Source organism: Mobula birostris, chromosome 32 (assembly GCF_030028105.1).
Source record: "Mobula birostris isolate sMobBir1 chromosome 32, sMobBir1.hap1, whole genome shotgun sequence".
NCBI classification, from domain to species: Eukaryota; Metazoa; Chordata; class Chondrichthyes; order Myliobatiformes; family Myliobatidae; genus Mobula; species Mobula birostris.
Window position 1 is genome coordinate 6,796,974 of NC_092401.1, and position 19,852 is coordinate 6,816,825.

Here is a 19,852-nt window from a genome sequence, read left to right on the forward strand (position 1 = left end):
TTCCCCAACAGGTACAGGGATAGGAGTCTACCATCAGCACAGTGACATTGTCCTACTATTTGTACAGTGGAAGATTCCAGAAAACACCATTAATACATAACTAAGCACTGAGCTGAATTGCAGTATTAGCGGTTTCTTAGTGTCACTTCACCGCCACAACTTGCCTTTCCTTCGAGGATGCCTGGCCACCATCCACTCCTCTCCAAAAGAGTGCTTTTGGCACATTGGCTTTCTTAAATCAGAGTACTAAGTATTGGGAGTTGGGGATGTTATGCTGAAGTTGTATATGACATTGGTGAGGCCTAATTTGGAGTACTGTGTGTAATTCTGGTCACCTATCTACAGGAAAAATATCAGTAAGATTGAAAGAGTACGGAGAAAATTTACAAGGATTGTTAGTCAGAACTTGAGTACAGGGAAAGTTTGAATTGTTTCGGACTTTTCCCCCTAGAGCATAGGAGAATGAAGGGAGATGTGACAGAGGTATATAAACTATGAGGTATCTTAGAAAAGGTAAATGCAAGCAGGCTTTTTTTCCACTGACTAGAACTAAAGGCTATAGGTTAACAGTGAAAGGGGAAATGTTTAGGGGAAACCGAAGGGGGAATTTATTTACTCAGGGTAGTGAGAGTGTTCTTCACCAGCAGAAGTGGTAGATCACTTGGCTGTTTTCCTGTCTGCATACAGGCAGAGTCTTAAAAACCAAGGCTCCACAGATTAGGACAACTAAGAGGTGGTCCCGGGAGACAGGGAAACAATTAAATGATTGTTTTGAGTCAGTGAACTGAGCCTGTTCAAGCACTCATCTAGAGATCTCAATGAATACACCAGGGTTATAATGGACTTTATTAAAACATCTGTAGATGGGTGTGTCCCCACTAAATCGTTCACAGTATTCTGTGATCAGAAGTCCTAGATGAACCATGAGATCTGAAATTTGAGGGCAGATCACAGGGATTCAAGTCTGGAGACACAGAATGCTGAAAGAGCTGCAGGTGTGATCTCCAGAAAGCCATCTCATGGGCAAAATGGAGATTCCGGACGAAACTGGAATCAACAAGGGATGCTCGATAGCTGTGGCAGGGTTTTAATGCTACGCCTTAAAACAAAGTTAAATTGGTCAACATACGGGGGATAGCAGGGCTTCACTTCCAGATGGGCTCCATGCCTCCTATGCTTGCATTGACCATCAGAACATGGAGGAACCATTGCAAACCCCCGTATTTCCTGATGATCTGAAGCTGACATGCGGGCTACCTTCAGGAGGGTGAATCCAAGGAAAGCATCTGGCCCGGATAGGATACCTGGTCACATAGTAAAGACCTGTGCTAACCAACTGGCCACTGTGTTCACTGATATCTTTAACCTCTCACTTTGTCAGTGTGTGGTACCCACCTGCTTCAAGCAGGGTTCAATTATACCAGTGCTCAAAAAGAGCGCGGTAACCTGGCTCAATGACTATCACCCAGTCACACTTGCATTCACAGTGATAAGTGTCCTGTGTTGTGACTTGGATCCGCTCCAGTTTGCCAATCACAGCAACAGGTCCACAGCAGATGCTATCTCATTGGCTCTTCTCACAACCCTGGAACATCTGGACAGCAAAGATGCATACATCAGGATGCTCTTTATCCATTTTAGCTTTGCATTTAATACCATCATCCCCCCAAAACTAATCAATAAGCTCCAAGACTGTGGCCTCAATCTCCTTGTGCAATTGGATCCTGGATTAACTCACTTGTAGACGCCAGTCAGTTTGGATTGGTAGCATCTCCTCCACAATCTCCATCAGCACAGAGTGCTTCGCACCCTGCTGTACTCGCTTTACACCAATGACTCTGTGGTCAAGCACAGCTCCAATACCACATTCAAGTTTGCTGATGACACCACTGTTGTGGGCTGTATCAATGGTGGTGATGAATCAGCATACAGGAGGGAGAATGAAAATTTGGCTGAGTGGTGTCATAACAACAACCTCTTATTCAACGTCAGTAAGACCAAAGAAATGATTGTAGACTTCAGAAGAAGGAAAGAAGAGGTTCATAAGCCAGTCTTCATCGGAGGATCGGGGTGGAAAAGGTTGGCAACTTTAAATTCCTGGATGTTACTATTTCAGAGGCCCTGTCCTGGACGCAGAATGGATAAGCAGTTGTGAAGAAAGAACACAGCGCCTCTACTTCCTTCAGAGTCTGCGGAGATTTGGCACGGCATACTGTATAAAACTTTGACTAACTTCTATAGATGTGTAGTGGTGAGTGTATTGACTGTCTGCATCACGGCTTGGTATGGAAACAGCAATGCCTTTGAATGGAAAATCCCAAAAGGTAGTGGATTCAGCCCAGTACAACCGGGGTGAAGCCCTCTCAGCTATTGCCCACGTCTACATGAAATACTGTCATAGGAAAGCAGCAGCATCATCAGAGATCCACCAACCCAGGCCATGCTCTTTTCTCACTGCTGCCATCAGGTAGAAGCCATTAGAGCCTCAAGCCTCACATCACCATCCATTATTTATTTATATACACACATTCATTCATTCTTTCTTTCTCTCTCTCTCCTTTTTCTCCCTCTGTCCCTCTCACTATACTCCTTGCCCATCCTCTGGGTTTCCCCCCTCCCCCTTTTCTTCCTCCCTGGGCCTCCTGTTCCATGATCCTCTCATATCCCTTTTGCCAATCACCTGTCCAGCTCTTGGCTCCATCCCTCCCCCTCCTGTCTTCTCCTATCACTTCCGATCTCCCCCTTCCCCTCCCACTTTCAAATCTCTTACTCACTCTTCCTTCAGTTAGTCCTGACGAAGGGTCTCGGCCTGAAACGTCGACTGTACCTCTTCCTACAGATGCTGCCTGGCCTGCTGCGTTCACCAGCAACTTTGATGTGTGTTGCTCACATCACCAGGACCTCGCTCTTGAACAAAAGGAGATAACTACACTCTTAACCATCCATTGAGATGTTCCCACACTACTGATCTCACCTTAAAGACTCTTTATCTTGTGTTTTTCCATGTTCCTCGCTATTTATATTTGATTTGCACAGTTTGTTGTCTTTTGCACTCTGCTTAATCTTTCATGGATCCTGCTACAGTTACTAGTCTATAGATTCGCTGAGTATGCCGGCAGGAAAATGAATCTCAAGTTGTATGTGGTGACACTGAATTGAATTGACTTTATTACTTACATCTTTCATATACACGAGGAATAAAAATCTTTACGTTATGTCTCCGTCTATGTGTGCAACGTGAAATTTATAGCAATTTATAATAAATAGTATGTACGACAATATAACATAGAAATATAGTCGTGTCAGCATGAGTTAAGCAGTCTGATGGCCTGGTGGAAGAAGCTGTCCCGGAGCCTGTGTGTCCTGGCTTTTATGCTGCGGTACTGTTTCCTGGATGGTAGCAGCTGGAATAGATTGTGGTTGGGGTGACTCGGGTCCCCAATGATCCTTTGGGCCGCTTTTACATACATGTCTTTGTAAATGTCCTGAATCATGGGAAGTTCACATCTACAGATGCGCTGGGCTGTCCGTACCTCTCTCTGCAGAGTCCTGTGATTGAGGGAGGTACAGTTCTCATACCAGGCAGTGATGCAGCCAGTCAGGATGCTCTCAATTGTGCCCTTGTAGAAAGTTCTTAGGATTCAGAGGCCCAGACCAAACTTCCTCAACCATCTGAGGTGAAAGAGGTGCTGTTGTGCCTTTTTCACCACACAGCTGGTGTGTACAGACCACATGAGATCCTCAGTGTTGCTTATGCCGAGAAACTTAAAGCTGTTTTCTTGACACCACTGTGTCAGGGTGATGACTTCTTCTCTGTGGGCTCTCAAACCCAGATCCATTAATGTTAGTAGGGGTTAGCCTGTCTCCATTCCTCCCGTAGTCCACAATCAGCTCCTTTGTTTTTGCAATATTTGAGTCCTTGTGTGTGCATGTGTGTGCTCACAGTTTCAGTCATTGTTCTGTGGGAGGCCACAGCTCTGGGAGAGAAGCTGTTCCTCAGTCTATTTGTTCTGGCTTTTAGTGCAAGGTTATTGTTACACCACTCAATCAGCCAGTCTGTCTCTCATAAGCCTCCTCATTGCCATCTGACATGCTACCAACACCAGTTGTGTCACCGCTGAATTTATAGATGGTGCTTGAGCTGTGCCTGGCTGCGTGGTCGTGAGTGTAGAGAAAGAGGAGTAGTAGGCTAAGCATGCATCCTTGAGGTGCACCTGTACTGAAAATCAGCAAAGAGACGTTACTCACGATCCTCCTCCGACTGTAGTTTCCCAACGAGGAGATTGAGTATCCAGCTGCAGAGAGACCCAGTTTCAAAGCTTGGTTATTAGTACTGCCAGAATAATGGTGTTGAAGGTCAAGCACTTTGTGCACCATAAATTATTTAATTTTAGGATTTGCATGTTTGTTCAGGACCGTCATCCCTTTAATATGAGCTTACAGCACGCACTTTTGTAATGAACATCATGATTCTGACCAACTTGAAGGTAATTTGATCAGCAGGGGTAAGACATTGGTACACTGCACAATAAGTTTGAGACTGAAGCTTAGTTGGATATGTGATACGTAGTACTTAACTACAATCATTCCTCCTCTACTTTTAGATTGTGCTTCAAACTTCACACTAAATTTCTAAGCCGAGTGGACATACCATACTCAGCCTGCAGATTCATTTTCTTGCACATATCCAAAGGAAAACAAAGAAATACAATAGAATCCACGACAAACCAGACTGACGAACACCCAATGTGCAAGAGAAGGTGAAGCATTTAAATAGTGAAATTAGTAAACAAATAATACATAGAATGTGAGCTGTGAATTCGCTTCATAACCATCGTCCACCTACCCAAAGCTGAACCTCCACTTGACTCACAAGCAGGAGTCGACGGCATCATAATCTCATTGGAAATTTAGTTCGAGAACACATGTTAGAGCTTCATACTGGCTTTTAAAATGGTCCTGACCATATCATCAGATCATCTCTTACAATGAACTTTCATGTTCTATAATAAAATCTATCGTGTTTCTTGGATTTACTGTGAATATCCACTGGAAAACGAACCTCAGAGTTAACCATATAACAATCACAGCATGGAAACAGGCCATCTCGGCCCTTCTAGTCCGTGCCGAACTCTTACTCTCACCTAGTCCCACTGACCTGCACTCAGCCCATAACCCTCCATTCCTTTCCTGTCCATATAGCTATCCAATTTAACCTTAAACGACAACATCGAACCTGCCTCAACCATTTCTGCTGGAAGCTCGTTCCACACAGCTACCACTCTCTGAGTAAAGAAGTTCCCCCTCATGTTATCCCTAAACTTTTGCCCTTTAACTCTCATGTCCTCTTGTTTGAATCTCCCCTACTCTCAATGGAAAAAGCCTATCCACATCAACTCTATCTATCCCCCTCATAATTTAAAATGCCTCTATTAAGTCCCCCCTCGACCTTCTACACTCCAAAGAATAAAGAACCAATTTGTTCAACCTTTCTCTGTAACTTTAGATTAGATTAGATTATGAGGACACTCAGTCCTCGTTTATTGTCATTTAGAAGTGCATGCATTAAAAATGATACAACGTTCCTCCAGAATGATATCACAGAAACACAGGACAAACCAAGACTAAACTGACAAAACCACATAATCATAACATATAGTTACAACAGTGCAAAGCAATACCATCATTTGATAAAGAGCAGATCATGGGCATGGTAAAAAGAAAAGTCTCAAAGTCCCGATAGACTCATCATCTCATGCAGGCGGCAGAAGGGAGAAACTCTCCCTGCCATGAAACTCCAAGTGCCGCCAACTTGCCGATGCAGCACCATTGGAAGCACCCGACCGCAGCGGACTCTGCGTCCGGCCGAAAACTTCGAGCCTCCAACCAGCCCCTCCGACACAGCCTCTCCGAGCGCCATCCTCTGCCGAGCGCTTCGACCCCGCCCCGGTCGCCAAGCAACAGGCAAAGCCGAGGACTCGGGGCCTTCTCCTCTGGAGATTCTGGACCACACAGTAGCAGCAGCAGCGAAGCAGGCATTTCAGAAGTTTCACCAGATGTTCCTCCGTGCTCTCATGTCTGTCTCCATCAAATCAGGATTGTGCACTGCACCCTACTTGACAAATAACAGACATCACCACCGGAGTAGCTGCTGCGAGCTGCGTCACGCCGCCATCTTCTTCTCCTGCCTCCATTTTGTCTTAGGTGATGAAACCCAGGTAACATTCTAGTAAATCTTCTCTGTACTCTCCCTATTTTGTTGACATCTTTCCTATAATTCGGTGACCAAAACTGTATACAATACTCCAAATTTGGCCTCACCAATGCCTTGTACAATTTCAACATTACATCCCAACTCCTATACTCAATGCTCTGATTTATAAAGGCCAGCATACCAAAAGCTTTCTTCACCAACCTATCCACATGAGATTCCACCTTCAGGGAACTATGCACCATTATTCCTAGATCCCTCTGTTCTACTGCATTCCTCAATGCCCTACCATTTACCATGTATGTCCTATTTTGATTATTCCTACCAAAATGTAGCACCTCACATTTTTCAGCATTAAACTGCCATCTTTCAGCCCACTCTTCTAACTGGCCTAAATCTCTCTGCAAGCTTTGAAAACCTACTTCATTATCCACAATGCCACCTATCTTAGTATCATCTGCATACTTACTAATCCAATTTACCACCCCATCATCCAGATCATTAATGTATATGACAAACAACATTGGACCCAGTACAGATCCCTGAGACACACCACTAGACACCGTCCTCCAACCTGACACACAGTTATCCACCACTACTCTCTGGCGTCTCCCATCCAGCCACTGCTGAATCCATTTTACTACTTCAATATTAATACCTAATGATTGAACCTTCCGTGTGGAACCTTGTCAAAGGCCTTACTGAAGTCCATATAGACAACATCCACTTTACCCTCGTCAACTTTCCTAGTAACCTCTTCAAAAAATTCAATAAGATTTGTCAAACATGACCTTCCACGCACAAATCCATGTTGACTGTTCCTGATCAGACCCTGTCTATCCAGATAATTATATATACCATCTCTAAGAATACATTCCATTAATTTACCCACCACTGATGTCAAACTCACAGGCCGATAATTGCTAGGTTTACTCTTAGAACCCTTTTTAAACAATGGAACAACATGAGCAATACGCCAATCCTCTGGCACCATCCCCGTTTCTAATGACATTTGAAATATTTCTGTCAGAGCCCCTGCTATTTCTACATTAACTTCCCTCAAGGTCCTAGGGAATATCCTGTCAGGACCCGGAGACTTATCCACTTTTATATTCCTTAAAATCGCCTGTAGTTCCTCTTCTTTAATCATCATACTTTCCATAACTTCCCTACCTGTTTCCCTTACCTGACACAATTCAATATCCTTCTCCTTAGTGAATACCGAAGAAAAGAAATTGTTCGAAATCTCCCCCATCTCTTTTGGCTCCACATATAGCCGTCCACTCTGATTCTCTATGGGACCAATTTTATCCCTCACTATCCTTTTGCTATTAATATAACTGTAGAAACCCTTTGGATTTATTTTTACCTTACTTGCCAAAGCAACTTCATATCTTCTTTTAGCTTTTCTAATTTCTTTCTTCAGATTCTTTTTACATTCTTTATATTCCTCAAGCACCTCATTTACTCCATGCTGCCTATATTTACTGTAGATATTTCTCTTTTTCCAAACCAAGTTTCCAATATCCCTTGAAAACCATGGCTCTCTCAAACTTTTAACCTTTCCTTTCAACCTAATAGGAACATAAAGATTCTGTACCCTCAAAATTTCACCTTTAAATGACCTCCATTTCCCTATTATATCCTTCCCATAAAACAAATTGTCCCAATCCACTCAGTCTAAATCCTTTCGCATCTCCTCAAAGTTAGCCTTTCTCCAATCAAAAATCTCAGCCTGGGTCCAGACCTATCCATCTCCATAATTATATTGAAACATAATTATATATAAGTTGTATATGATGAGATTATATGTACTTTAATAATAAATTTATTTTGGACCCCAAACTTTTTGATATGCTGTGTAATATTAAACAGTTATTTTACTGGCATTAAATTTGATATCATATAAGTTTCCCATTTGACACATCTAGAGTTGGGACCCTGCACTCACTGGTTTCCAATAGTGTGTGGTATTTTTCCATTCATTTCTCTTTACTAGGGTCTTCTGCCTTGTTGTAATACAAAAGCTCCCGAAAGAAATTCATCCTTTACAATAGCGGAGGTTCAGTGGGTTGCACCGAATTCATGGCTTGCTTCAGTGATTTGAATACAAAATCCAGCCAGTGTGATACGAGGGAGCATTTCACTGTTGGGTTACCCTGCTGGGTTCCCTTCTGATGGAAGTACCAATGCCCCTTGTTTTGAAGAACACTGTGCCTTTCCCAGATATCCTGTAAAGTTGTATTTTATATATATTTATATATGTGTGTGTGTGTGTGTGTGTGAGTGTGTGTATGCGTATGTGTGTGTATGTGTATGTGTGTATGTATTTATATGTGTGTGTGTATATATATGTGTGTGTATATGTATATATATGTGTGTGTGTGTATGTATATATATATGTGTGTGTGTATGTATATATGTGTGTGTGTGTATGTATATATATGTGTATGTGTATGTATATATGTATGTGTGTGTGCTTGTGTGTGTATATATGTGTTTGTGTGTGTATATATGTGTGTGTGTATGTATGTGTATATATGTGTGTATGTATATATATGTGTGTGTTTGTGTGTATATATGTGTGTATATATGTGTGTACATGTGTGTATGTTTGTATGCGTGTGTATGTATATATATGTATGTATATATGTATGTGTATACATATGTGTGTGTGTGTATATATATATATATATATATATATATATAGATAGATAGATAGATAGATAGATATAGATAGATATATTCTTTGATAATAAATATACGCTGAACGTGGATGATCCAGGCACCAATATTTATCCCTAAATTATTTTTTTAAATTGTCTGGCTTTAATACAGCGTAGCATCTTTGTGTGCTAAAATTCTCAGCTCCCCTGTAATAACCATGTGAGTTTAAAACTGTTTAGAATATCTTCAACGCCTTTCTCTTATTTAAATTGACTAGCACTACCCCTACCCTGTCAAACTTCGCGAGATTTGTCCATTGCGGAAGTGTGTTAGACCGTAAACTAATCAAAGCCCGCCTTACTTAGCAGTGGATATCCGCGTCCGCTCACGTGTTGGTTTAATTAGTCCAGCCAATGACAAGTGGTGATCCTGTTGCTAATTCAAGATGGCGGCGACCGTGTCCGTTACTTCGCCGGCGAGCGAGTTGAGGGAAAAGGGTGAAAATGAAGGAAGTAACCGAGGAGAAGAGGAGGAAGGCGGTTTCCCAGAGGATGAGCAGTGGTCCAGTGTGGACCCGGAGGTCGACGAAGAGAAAGTGGGCGGCTCGGAAGGCGGGGAGGCCACGACGCGTCGGCGGACTCCTGAGGAGACGCTGGTCGAGCTGGAGGCCGAGGAGAAGCAGCAGAGGCTGGAGCGGACCCGCCGCGAGTTCCGGAACCGGCGTAAGATCATCATCAGGAACCTGCCGCTGGACATCATCACCCAGGTAAATGGCGGGCAATCGGCCGGCGTTGTCGTCCTGGAGCAAGGCCTGGAACGCCAATCGGCCGCGCGGCGGTGGCGCGCGGTCTGTAGCCCGGATGTCAGCTGTCAATCAAAGCCCGGCACGGGGCTCACGCTGCCTGCGTCAGCAGAAGTCCACTCTTTGTCCCGCTTGCTGGGGAGTGGGGGGCGTGCAGCTATTTTGTTAACTTTGCACACTTTATAAAAGACATCGTGGTTAAAATATCTTCTTACTTTCGATCGATCGCTGTGCTCCTTGAAGTGTGTTTCTTTGGAGGAAATGGTGCGCGGCAAGTTTCCGCAAACTGACTTTTTATGCAATTTACTTGGAGAGTAAATATTGGCTAGGAGATGTACTCTTAAGTTTGTGCAATGAGGGAAATCAATCCGATTTAGTTGTATGATATTAATAGAAGGAACCCAGACATTTAATTATGCCCGTAGTTCAGTTCGAAATCTCGGGAGAGTGACTTAACACACCTGATTTAGAAAGATGCATGCGGTACAGAAATCAGCTGACTATATAAAGTTGGGGAGAGTTCTTTAGAACAGGGGTCCTTGAAGGGGGATTTATTGAGGTGCATCAAATTCGAGGAGGCTTGATAGAGTAGGTAGGAACAGTCCTTTTCCCTTAACTGAATGAAAAATCTGGGGTTCTGGAGTCCTGGAACCAGGCCAGAGGAAAAGTGGAAGATAGAACTTTTAGCCGAGAAGGTAGTAGTAGTCTTAAGAGTTAATTTATGTGAAAGGACATTGGAGCCAGAAAACAATACAACTTTTCAAAAAGCATGGATGTGGACATTAAGAACTGTGACTTCTGGGGCTGAGGTTCAAATACTATAAGGTAGAAATTTCCTTGGTTAGCCCCCTTTTGACAGACATACGCACATGCTCTGGTTATAAATTTTCAGTAATTAAATGAATTCTTCAAATCAGTTTTGGACTTTAGCATTCATTAAACTTACTGAACGTTTACCAGTTTCAACGTGGAAGGAATCCATTGTGTCCATGCTGGGTCTCAGCAGAGCAATCCTATTAGATTCATTAAAATCCACACCACAGTAATGTACAGGCTAGTGTGCTGCTATTACAGCTCAGACCTCAAGAGTTTGGAGTTCGTTTCTAGTGTTCTCTGTAAGGAGTTTGTACGTCCTCCCTGTGAACACATGGGTTTCCTCCAGGTGCTCTGGTTTGTTGGCCCAGAAGAATCTGTTCCACGCAGAATCTCGAAATAAATGAATTTCACTAACTTATTGTCCCCGGTGTCCTGCAGCAACTTCTCTTTTGGGTGCTTATCAACCCCTTTTGATTCATTTGATACTTAACCACTTTAAGGATGGGTGAAAACTGCCAATCACGAGGAATGTATGGGAACTCCGTGTAGACAGGACCTGTAACTAGGTCATTTGGCCTTTCCACCCCGCCAACCGTGTTTAAAGTTCTTAAAGTTATAGTGGTGTTTCAGAGTCCACAGTGGAGATACCAGATTTCTTGATCTTTGGTTTGGGCATGGTGTGTGATAGTGTGGTACTTGGGAGGCTGTTTGTGGTGTTTCAATCATGTATAAACTCCTCAACACATTAAGGGTACTTTGATAGGCAGGAGCTAGTTGGGCTCTTGATTTTGGATTTTTTGAGCTTTTCCTCATGCACCGTCAAGCCCCACTTCCAGGTACGTGTAATTGAAGAGCGTCAAGTATTTTGGTTGAACTGTTACAGAGATAGACATCAATATGCACTTCGGCCCCGAAGGAACACTGTTTCATTCAGCTGGTTTTGTGTCTGGTTGAATAACTATTGAACTTGAACTTTCCTCCCTTTATCCTAATGCCCATGATTGTTGTCCTTGGTAATTAGAGTAAGTCTTGCTGTTACTGAGCAAAACAAACCTATGGAATTAATAGGCCTGAAACATTGACTGTACCTCTTCGTAGAGATGCTGTTTGGCCTGCTGTGTTCACCAGCAACTTTGATGTGTGTTGCTTGAATTTCCAGCATCTGCAGAATTCCTGTTGTTTGTCTATGGACTTAATATCGTTTTGTGTACTTGTTCTAAAATTTGAAGCTATTCATTGGGTTGGGTTTACCTTAGATTCCAAAGGTAAAGCAGCATTCTGCCTAACTTCACTAACCAGTCATTGTATTTAAAATAAAGAACTTGTTTTTGGTTTTGTTGCCTAGTTTGTTAATCTGATGTGATTCTGCCTCATTCAATGTCAGGGTCTCAAACAGCAACGTGCTGCTAAGCAAATGGTCCCAAATCAGAGAGCACTGTGACTACAGTATCAATGAATATGAGCAAAGACAAGAGTATAGGGAGAATAAATCTGTCAGTTTGGATAATAAGTGAAGGATGAGATTCAGTGAAGTAACATAATTTTATGTTAATCTGGTGATTAAGGCGCTTGGCCAAGTGATTAAGGCGTTTGTCTAGTGATTTGAAGGTCGCCAGTTGGAGCCTTGGCTGAGGCAGCATGTGTGTTCATGAGCAAGGCACTTAACCACACATTATTCTGCGATGACACCGGTGCCAAGCTGTATGGGTCCTAATGCCCTTCCCTTGGACAATATTGGTGGAGAGGGGAGACTTGCAGCATAGGCAACTGCTGGTCTTCCATACAACCTTGCCCAGGCCTGCACCCTGGAAACTTTTCAAGGCGCAAATCCATGGTCTCACGAGGCTAACAGATGCCTATAAAAAAATCTGGTGGATATTTATAACATGGAAAGTTGTATTCCTCTTTGAACAAATGGGTCAATTTAATATCAGAGAATGTATGCACTATACAACCTGAAATTACTGTTCACACGAAACAAGAAATCCCATAAAATATGACAGAAATATCAGAACCCCAAACAACCCCCTACCGTGCACAGCAGAAGCATCAACTATCCCCCCTCCTAATTGGTATAAACGGATAAGTTCTAGATAATTATTTACACTTTCTATTGAAAAAAAGATATTTTATCAATTCTTGCTGTAATTAAATTATTTCCCCTGCCCCACAGAACTCAAAGCTCCCAACTTTTGTTAGTCGAGCTTTGCTCATTTTTTTTGTTGCCCCCATTTTATTTCAGAAAAAGGTGTTCATAAATCTGAAGTTTATGGATGGTTTCTGGACAACTGTAATTTTTTTTATTTATAGCACATCATTTTGTAACTTTGAGGAAGCTGAGTATTCTAAAATGTCGTTATAGTTCAAAGTACATATGACACCACATACAACCCTGAGATTCATTGTCCTGTGGGCATACTCAGAAAAATTCATGGGATAGTAACTATAACAGGGTCAATGAAAGATCAAGTAGAGTGCAGAAGACAACAAACTTGTGCAAATGCAAATATAAATAAATAGCAATATACAAGAAGAACATGAGTTAAACTTTTACCTGAGCAGGATTTAAGTTTGCAGTAGCTATTTGGTTGTTTTTTGTTTGCCTTCGAGGCTGGCCATAAATGTTCAGGAAGAAAGCAACTACATATTCAGATATAATAAATAGTTAATGTTATTGTGCTATATGAGTTGGAATATGTAATCTTGTCTTTTCACCATTTTGTTCCCCACCCCTTACAGGCAAACAATTTGAGCTTCAAGTTGCTTGTATTGAAGGAATAGTTTGTAAATGATTGACCCACCTCCATTCCTCAGAATGGATTTTAGTTTGTTTCCAAAAGTTGCTGTTTTAAATTTTGAGACTTGAACAATGAATACAATGAATTCCAGTTAATAGGACACATTGGACCTGTACATTCTGGCCTAATTAAGTGGCTGCCTCCAATAGCTGAAGTTTCATGGAAACAGTTAAAAAGGTAGACATTCTACCTTTTAACTGAGTAACAAATTATGTATTAAAATGAAATGCAGAACAAACTAGAACACTGACAATACTAAAACACTATTTCTATTAAATACTATTTCTGTTTTGCACAATTTTTTAATCTATTCAATATACATATATTGTAATTTGCGTTTAAATTCACTACTGCGAAGCCTCTTCCAGTGATGCCTACACCGAAGAAGTTTAGATCCTCGCTTCGACGGGAGTTCAGTGAAACCATCTCTCACTGCTCCCCATCTGTAATTTCTTCGGCTCTTCAACTTTTCGACCACACTTTGACTCAGGCTCGCTATAACAGCCATATATCCTTTCTTGGAACGTGCCTCCGTCGCCAACTTACTCCAGTTAGCTTTAGGAGTCGTTTTCGAGCCTCTCAATTTGGACCACCTGAGGATCCCAGGTACTCACATTTTATTGACTCTGCCTCTCGCCGCTTCTCCCATCAAGCTCTGAAGGCGACTCTCTCTGCCATGAGGAGGTACTTAGTGTCCTTATCCCAGACCCTTCCACACCTTCGGGACACTTTCTTCGCCGTCTGTAGTGGTCCTACCCGTTATTTCATCCTCCGTCGGATTCACGCCTGCAATTGCCGTTTTTTTGACTTTGTCATGTTAGGCAAAGATCGCAAGATCCTACATCTATGGACTCCAGAGCCTGCCGGCCCCAATGCTAGCAGGCATGAACTTCAGATTGCGGCCCCTGCCACTGATCTCGGTGGCTCCAACACCTCAGGGCATATTCAAAACCCAGACTCCAGCAACGACCATGGACACCTTCACAGCGATTGCGCAACCACCAACTGCGACGCCAGCCTTGAACTCCAGGCCGGGTCTTTATGTGCTGCTGTTGTGACTTCCGTCTCCCCTTCCCCCACCAATACTCTGCAACCCCGTCTCCTTCAGATCCCATTGTCAGCTCCTGGGTCCTCAGAGGCTCCATCTTCCTCTCACCCCAACCCTCCCCTCTCCATTGACACCCCCAGCCTCCCCCCTCTGATCCCAGCTCTCAAGATTCCAGCCTTGAACTCCAGGCTGGGTCTTTATGTGCTGCTGTTGTGACTCCCATCTCCCCTTCCCCCACCACCACTCCGCAGCCCCGTCTTCCTCAGATCCCACTGTCAACTCCTGGGCCCTCGGAGGCTCCATCTTCCTCTCACCCCAACCCTCCCCTCTCCATTGACACCCCCAGCCTCCCCCCTCCCCCCTCTGATCCCAGCTCTCATCCGTGCCGGGTCTTTACCATCCACCCCGACCTTCAACTGTCGGAGGCAGAACGCTCGGTCCTCAGTAAGGGCCTCACCTTTGTCCCCCTTCGCCCACACCTCAGCGAGTTCCGTGTTCGCCACGATGCGGAACTTTTCTTCCGCCGTCTCCGTCTCCGAGCCTACTTCTTCGGCAAGGACTCTTCCACCCCCACTGATGACCCCTTCTCCCATCTTCAACCCTCCTCTTCTTCATGGACATCCCGCTCTGGTCTTCTGCCTGCTCTGGATCTCTTTATCGCTAATTGCCGACGGGACATCAACCGTCTTGACTTCACCGCACCTTGTCCCCATTCCAACCTCACTCCTTCCGAACGCTCTGCTCTCCACTCCCTCCGCACTAATCCTAACCTTATTATTAAACCCACCGATAAGGCGGGTGCTGTTGTAGTCTGGCGTACTGACCTCTACCTTGCCGAGGCACAGCGACAACTCGCGGATACCTCCTCTTATTTACCCCTCGATCGTGATCCCACTAAGGAGCACCAGGCCATTGTCTCCCACACCATCACTGACTTTATCCGCTCAGGGGATCTCCCATCCACTGCTACCAACCTTATAGTTCCCACACCCCGCACTTCCCGTTTCTACCTCCTACCCAAGATCCACAAACCTGCCTGTCCTGGCCGACCTATTGTCTCAGCTTGCTCCTGCCCCACTGAACTCATTTCTGCATACCTCGACACTGTTTTATCACCCCTTGTTCAATCCTTTCCGACCTATGTTCGTGACACTTCTCACGCTCTTAAACTTTTTAATGATTTTAAGTTCCCTGGCCCTCACCGCTTTATTTTCACCATGGATGTCCAGTCCTTATATACTTCCATCCCCTATCAGGAAGGTCTCAAAGCTCTACGCTTCTTTTTGGATTCCAGGCCTAATCAGTTCCCCTCTACCACCACTCTGCTCCGTCTAGCGGAATTAGTCCTTACTCTTAATAATTTCTCCTTTGGCTCCTCCCACTTCCTCCAAACTAAAGGTGTAGCTATGGGCACCCGTATGGGTCCTAGCTATGCCTGCCTTTTTGTTGGGTTTGTGGAACAATCTATGTTCCGTGCCTATTCTGGTATCTGTCCCCCACTTTTCCTTCGCTACATCGACGACTGCATTGGCGCTGCTTCCTGCACGCATGCAGAACTCGTTGACTTTATTAACTTTGCCTCCAACTTTCACCCTGCCCTCAAGTTTACCTGGTCCATTTCCGACACCTCCCTCCCCTTTCTAGATCTTTCTGTCTCTGTCTCTGGAGACAGCTTATCCACTGATGTCTACTATAAGCCTACTGACTCTCACAGCTATCTGGACTATTCCTCTTCTCACCCTGTCTCTTGCAAAAACGCCATCCCCTTCTCACAATTCCTCCGTCTCCGCCGCATCTGCTCTCAGGATGAGGCTTTTAATTTTAGGATGAGGGAGATGTCTTCATTTTTTAAAGAAAGGGGCTTCCCTTCCTCCACTATCAACTCTGCTCTTAAACGCATCTCCCCCATTTCACGTACATCTGCTCTCACTCCATCCTCCTGCCACCCCACTAGGAATAGGGTTCCCCTGGTCCTCACCTACCACCCCACCAGCCTCCGGGTCCAACATATTATTCTCCGTAACTTCCGCCACCTCCAACGGGATCCCACCACTAAGCACATCTTTCCCTCCCCCCCCCCCCCTGCATTCCACAGGGATTGCTCCCTACACAACTCCCTCGTCCATTCGTCCCCCCCATCCCTCCCCACTGATCTCCCTCCTGGCACTTATCCGTGTAAGCGGAACAAGTGCTACACATGCCCTTACACTTCCTCCCTTACCACCATTCAGGGCCCCAAACAGCCCTTCCAGGTGAGGCAACACTTCACCTGTGAGTCGACTGGGGTGAAATACTGCGTCCGGTGCTCCCGATGTGGCCTTTTATATATTGGCGAGACCCGACGCAGACTGGGAGACCGCTTTGCTGAACATCTACGCTCTGTCCGCCAGAGAAAGCAGGATCTCCCAGTGGCCACACATTTTAATTCCACATCCCATTCCCATTCTGACATGTCTATCCACGGCCTGCTCTACTGTAAAGATGAAGCCACACTCAGGTTGGAGGAACAACACCTTATATTCCGTCTGGGTAGCCTCCAAGCTGATGGCATGAACATCGACTTCTCTAACTTCCGCTAGGCCCCACCTCCCCCTCATACCCCTTCTGTTACTTATTTTTATACACACATTCTTTCTCTCACTCTCTTTTTTTCTCCCTCTGTCCCTCTGAATATACCTCTTGCCCATCCTTTGGGTCCCCCCCCCCCCCCCCGTCTTTCTTCCCGGACCTCCTGTCCCATGATCCTCTCGTATCCCCTTTTGCCAATCACCTGTCCAGCTCTTGGCTCCATCCCTCCCCCTCCTGTCTTCTCCTATCATTTTGGATCTCCCCCTCCCCCTCCAACTTTCAAATCCCTTACTCACTGTTCCTTCAGTTAGTCCTGACGAAGGGTCTCGGCCTGAAACGTCGACTGCACCTCTTCCTAGAGATGCTGCCTGGCCTGCTGCATTCACCAGCAACTTTGATGTGTGTTGCTTGAATTTCCAGCATCTGCAGAATTCCTGTTGTTTTTTTTTAGATTCAACTTTATTGTTTTTATGCCGAGTACACATACAAAGCTGACAAAGTGCAGTTAGCATCTGACCAGAAATGCGAAGAATAGTGTTATTTACAAAATAACTGCGAATAAAAAGTAAGTGCTACAGCACACAAATATAAAAGTACTGAGAGTACAGTATGGGTGCAATACTGCTTAACGCTGTGATGAGAGGTTCAGCAGGGTCACGGCCTCAGGGAAGAAGCTCTTCCTGTGCCTGCTGGTGCGGGAGTGGAAAGGCGCCTACCGGATGGAAGGAGAGTAAAAAGTCCATGGTTACGGTGAGATGCATCCTTAGAACATCGAACATAGAATACTACAGCACAGTACAGACCCTTCGGCCCACAATGTTGTGCTGACCCTCAAACCCTGCCTCCCATATAAGCCCCCACCTTATATTCCTCCATATACCTGTCTAGTAGTCTCTTAAACTTCACTAGTGTATCTGCCTCCACCACTGACTCAGGCAGTGCATTCCACGCACCAACCACTCTGAGTAAAAAAAACCTTCCTCTAAAATCCCCCTAGAACTTCCCACCCCTTACCTTAAAGCCATGTCCTCTTGTATTGAGCAGTGGTGCCCTGGGGAAGAGGCGCTGGCTATCCACTCTTATCTATTCCTCTTACTATCTTGTACACCTCTATCATGTCTCCTCTCATCCTCTTCTTCTCCAAAGAGTGAAGCCCTAGCTCCCTTCCTTAATCTCTGATCATAATGCATACTCTCTAAACCAAGCAGCATCCTTGATAATGCTTTTCGCCCTGCCCAGGCAGCGTTTATGGTAGATGTTCTCAGTGGTGGGCAATTGGGTGCTGATAATCCGCTTGCAGTTTTCACCACACGCTGGAGTGCTTTGCGGTCCGATACGGGACAATTGCCATACCACACTGAGATGCAGTTGGTGAGTATGCTCTCAATGGTACAGCGGTAAAAATCCGTCAGTATCCTGGGACAGAAGTGTGCTTTCTTGATGCTCCGCAAGAAATAAAGGTGCTGTTGCGCCTTTTTGACCAGGATGGAGGAGTTCAGGGACCAGATGAGATAGACAATAGACAATAGCTGCAGGAGTAGGCCATTCGGCCCTTTGAGCCAGCGCCGCCATTCACTGTGATCATGGCTGATCATCCACAATCAGTATCCAGTTCCTGCCTTATCCCCATAACCTTTGATTCCGCTATCTTTAAGAGCTCTGTCCATCTCTTTTTTGAAAGCATTCAGAGACTTGGCCTCCACAGCCTTCTGGGGCAGAGCATTCCATTTATCCACCACTCTCTGGGTGAAAAAGTTTTTCCTCAACTCCGTTCTAAATGGCCTACCCCTTATTCTTAAACTGTGGCCTCTGGTTCTGGACTCACCCATCAGCGGGAACATGCTTCCTGCCTCCAGCTTGTCCAATCCCTTAATAATCTTATACGTTTCAATAAGATCCCCCCTCAGCCTTCTAAATTCCAGAGTATACAAGCCCAGTCGGTCCAATCTTTCGACATATGACAGTCCTGCCATCCCGGGAATTAACCTTGTGAACCTACGCTGCACTCCCTCAATAGCAAGAGTGTCCTTCCTCAAACTTGGAGACCAAAACTGCACACAGTACTCCAGGTGTGGTCTCACCAGGGCCCTGTATAGCTGCAGTAGGACCTCCTTGCTCTTATACTCAATTCCCCTTGTTATGAAGGCCAGCATGCCATTAGCTTTCTTCACTGCCTGCTGTACTTGCATGCTTGCGTTCAGTGACCGATGTACAAGAACACCTAGGTCTTGTTGTGCTTCCCCTTTTCCTAACTTGACTCCATTTAGATAATAATCTGCCTTCCTGTTCTTACCACCAAAGTGGATAACCTCACATTTATCCACATTAAACTGCATCTGCCCACTCACCCAGCCTGTCCAAGTCACCCTGCATTCTCATAACATCCTCCTCCCATTTCACACTGCCACCCAGCTTTGTGTCGTCGCAAATTTGCTAATGTTACTTTTAATTCCCTCATCTAAATCATTAATATATATTGTAAACAGCTGCAGTCCCAGCACTGAACCCTAAGGTACCTCACTGGTCACCACCTGCCATTCCGAAAGGGACCCATTAATCGCTACTCTTTGTTTTCTGTCAGCCAGCCAATTTTCAATCCATGTCAGTACTCTGCCCCCAATACCATGTGCCCTAATTTTGCCCACTAATCTCCTATATGGGACTTTATCAAAGGCTTTCTGAAAGTCCAGGTACACTACATCCACTGGCTCTCCCTTGTCCATTTTCATAGTTACATCCTCAAAAAATTCCAGAAGATTAGTCAAGCACGATTTCCCCTTCGTAAATCCATGCTGACTCGGACCAATCCTGTTACTGCTATCCGGATGTGTCGTAATTTCATCTTTTATAATTGACTCCAGCATCTTTCCCACCACCGACGTCAGGCTAACCAGTCTATAATTCCCTGTTTTCTCTCTTCCTCCCTTCTTGAAGAGAGGGAC

At 44.7% G+C, this 19,852-nt stretch overlaps 1 protein-coding gene across 3 annotated transcripts in view; it reads left to right on the top strand.

Moving 5' to 3' along the window:
- The first annotated feature begins 9,285 nt into the window (after positions 1-9,285).
- Positions 9,286-19,852, top strand: part of raver1 (ribonucleoprotein, PTB-binding 1) — a 55,015-nt gene continuing 44,448 nt past the window's right edge. For all 3 annotated transcript variants that reach the window (XM_072248511.1, XM_072248514.1, XM_072248513.1), the window contains exon 1: positions 9,286-9,644. In XM_072248511.1, the coding sequence (XP_072104612.1) occupies positions 9,324-9,644 (321 nt within the window). In that variant the 5' untranslated portion in view covers positions 9,286-9,323. The remainder of the gene's footprint in view (positions 9,645-19,852) is intronic.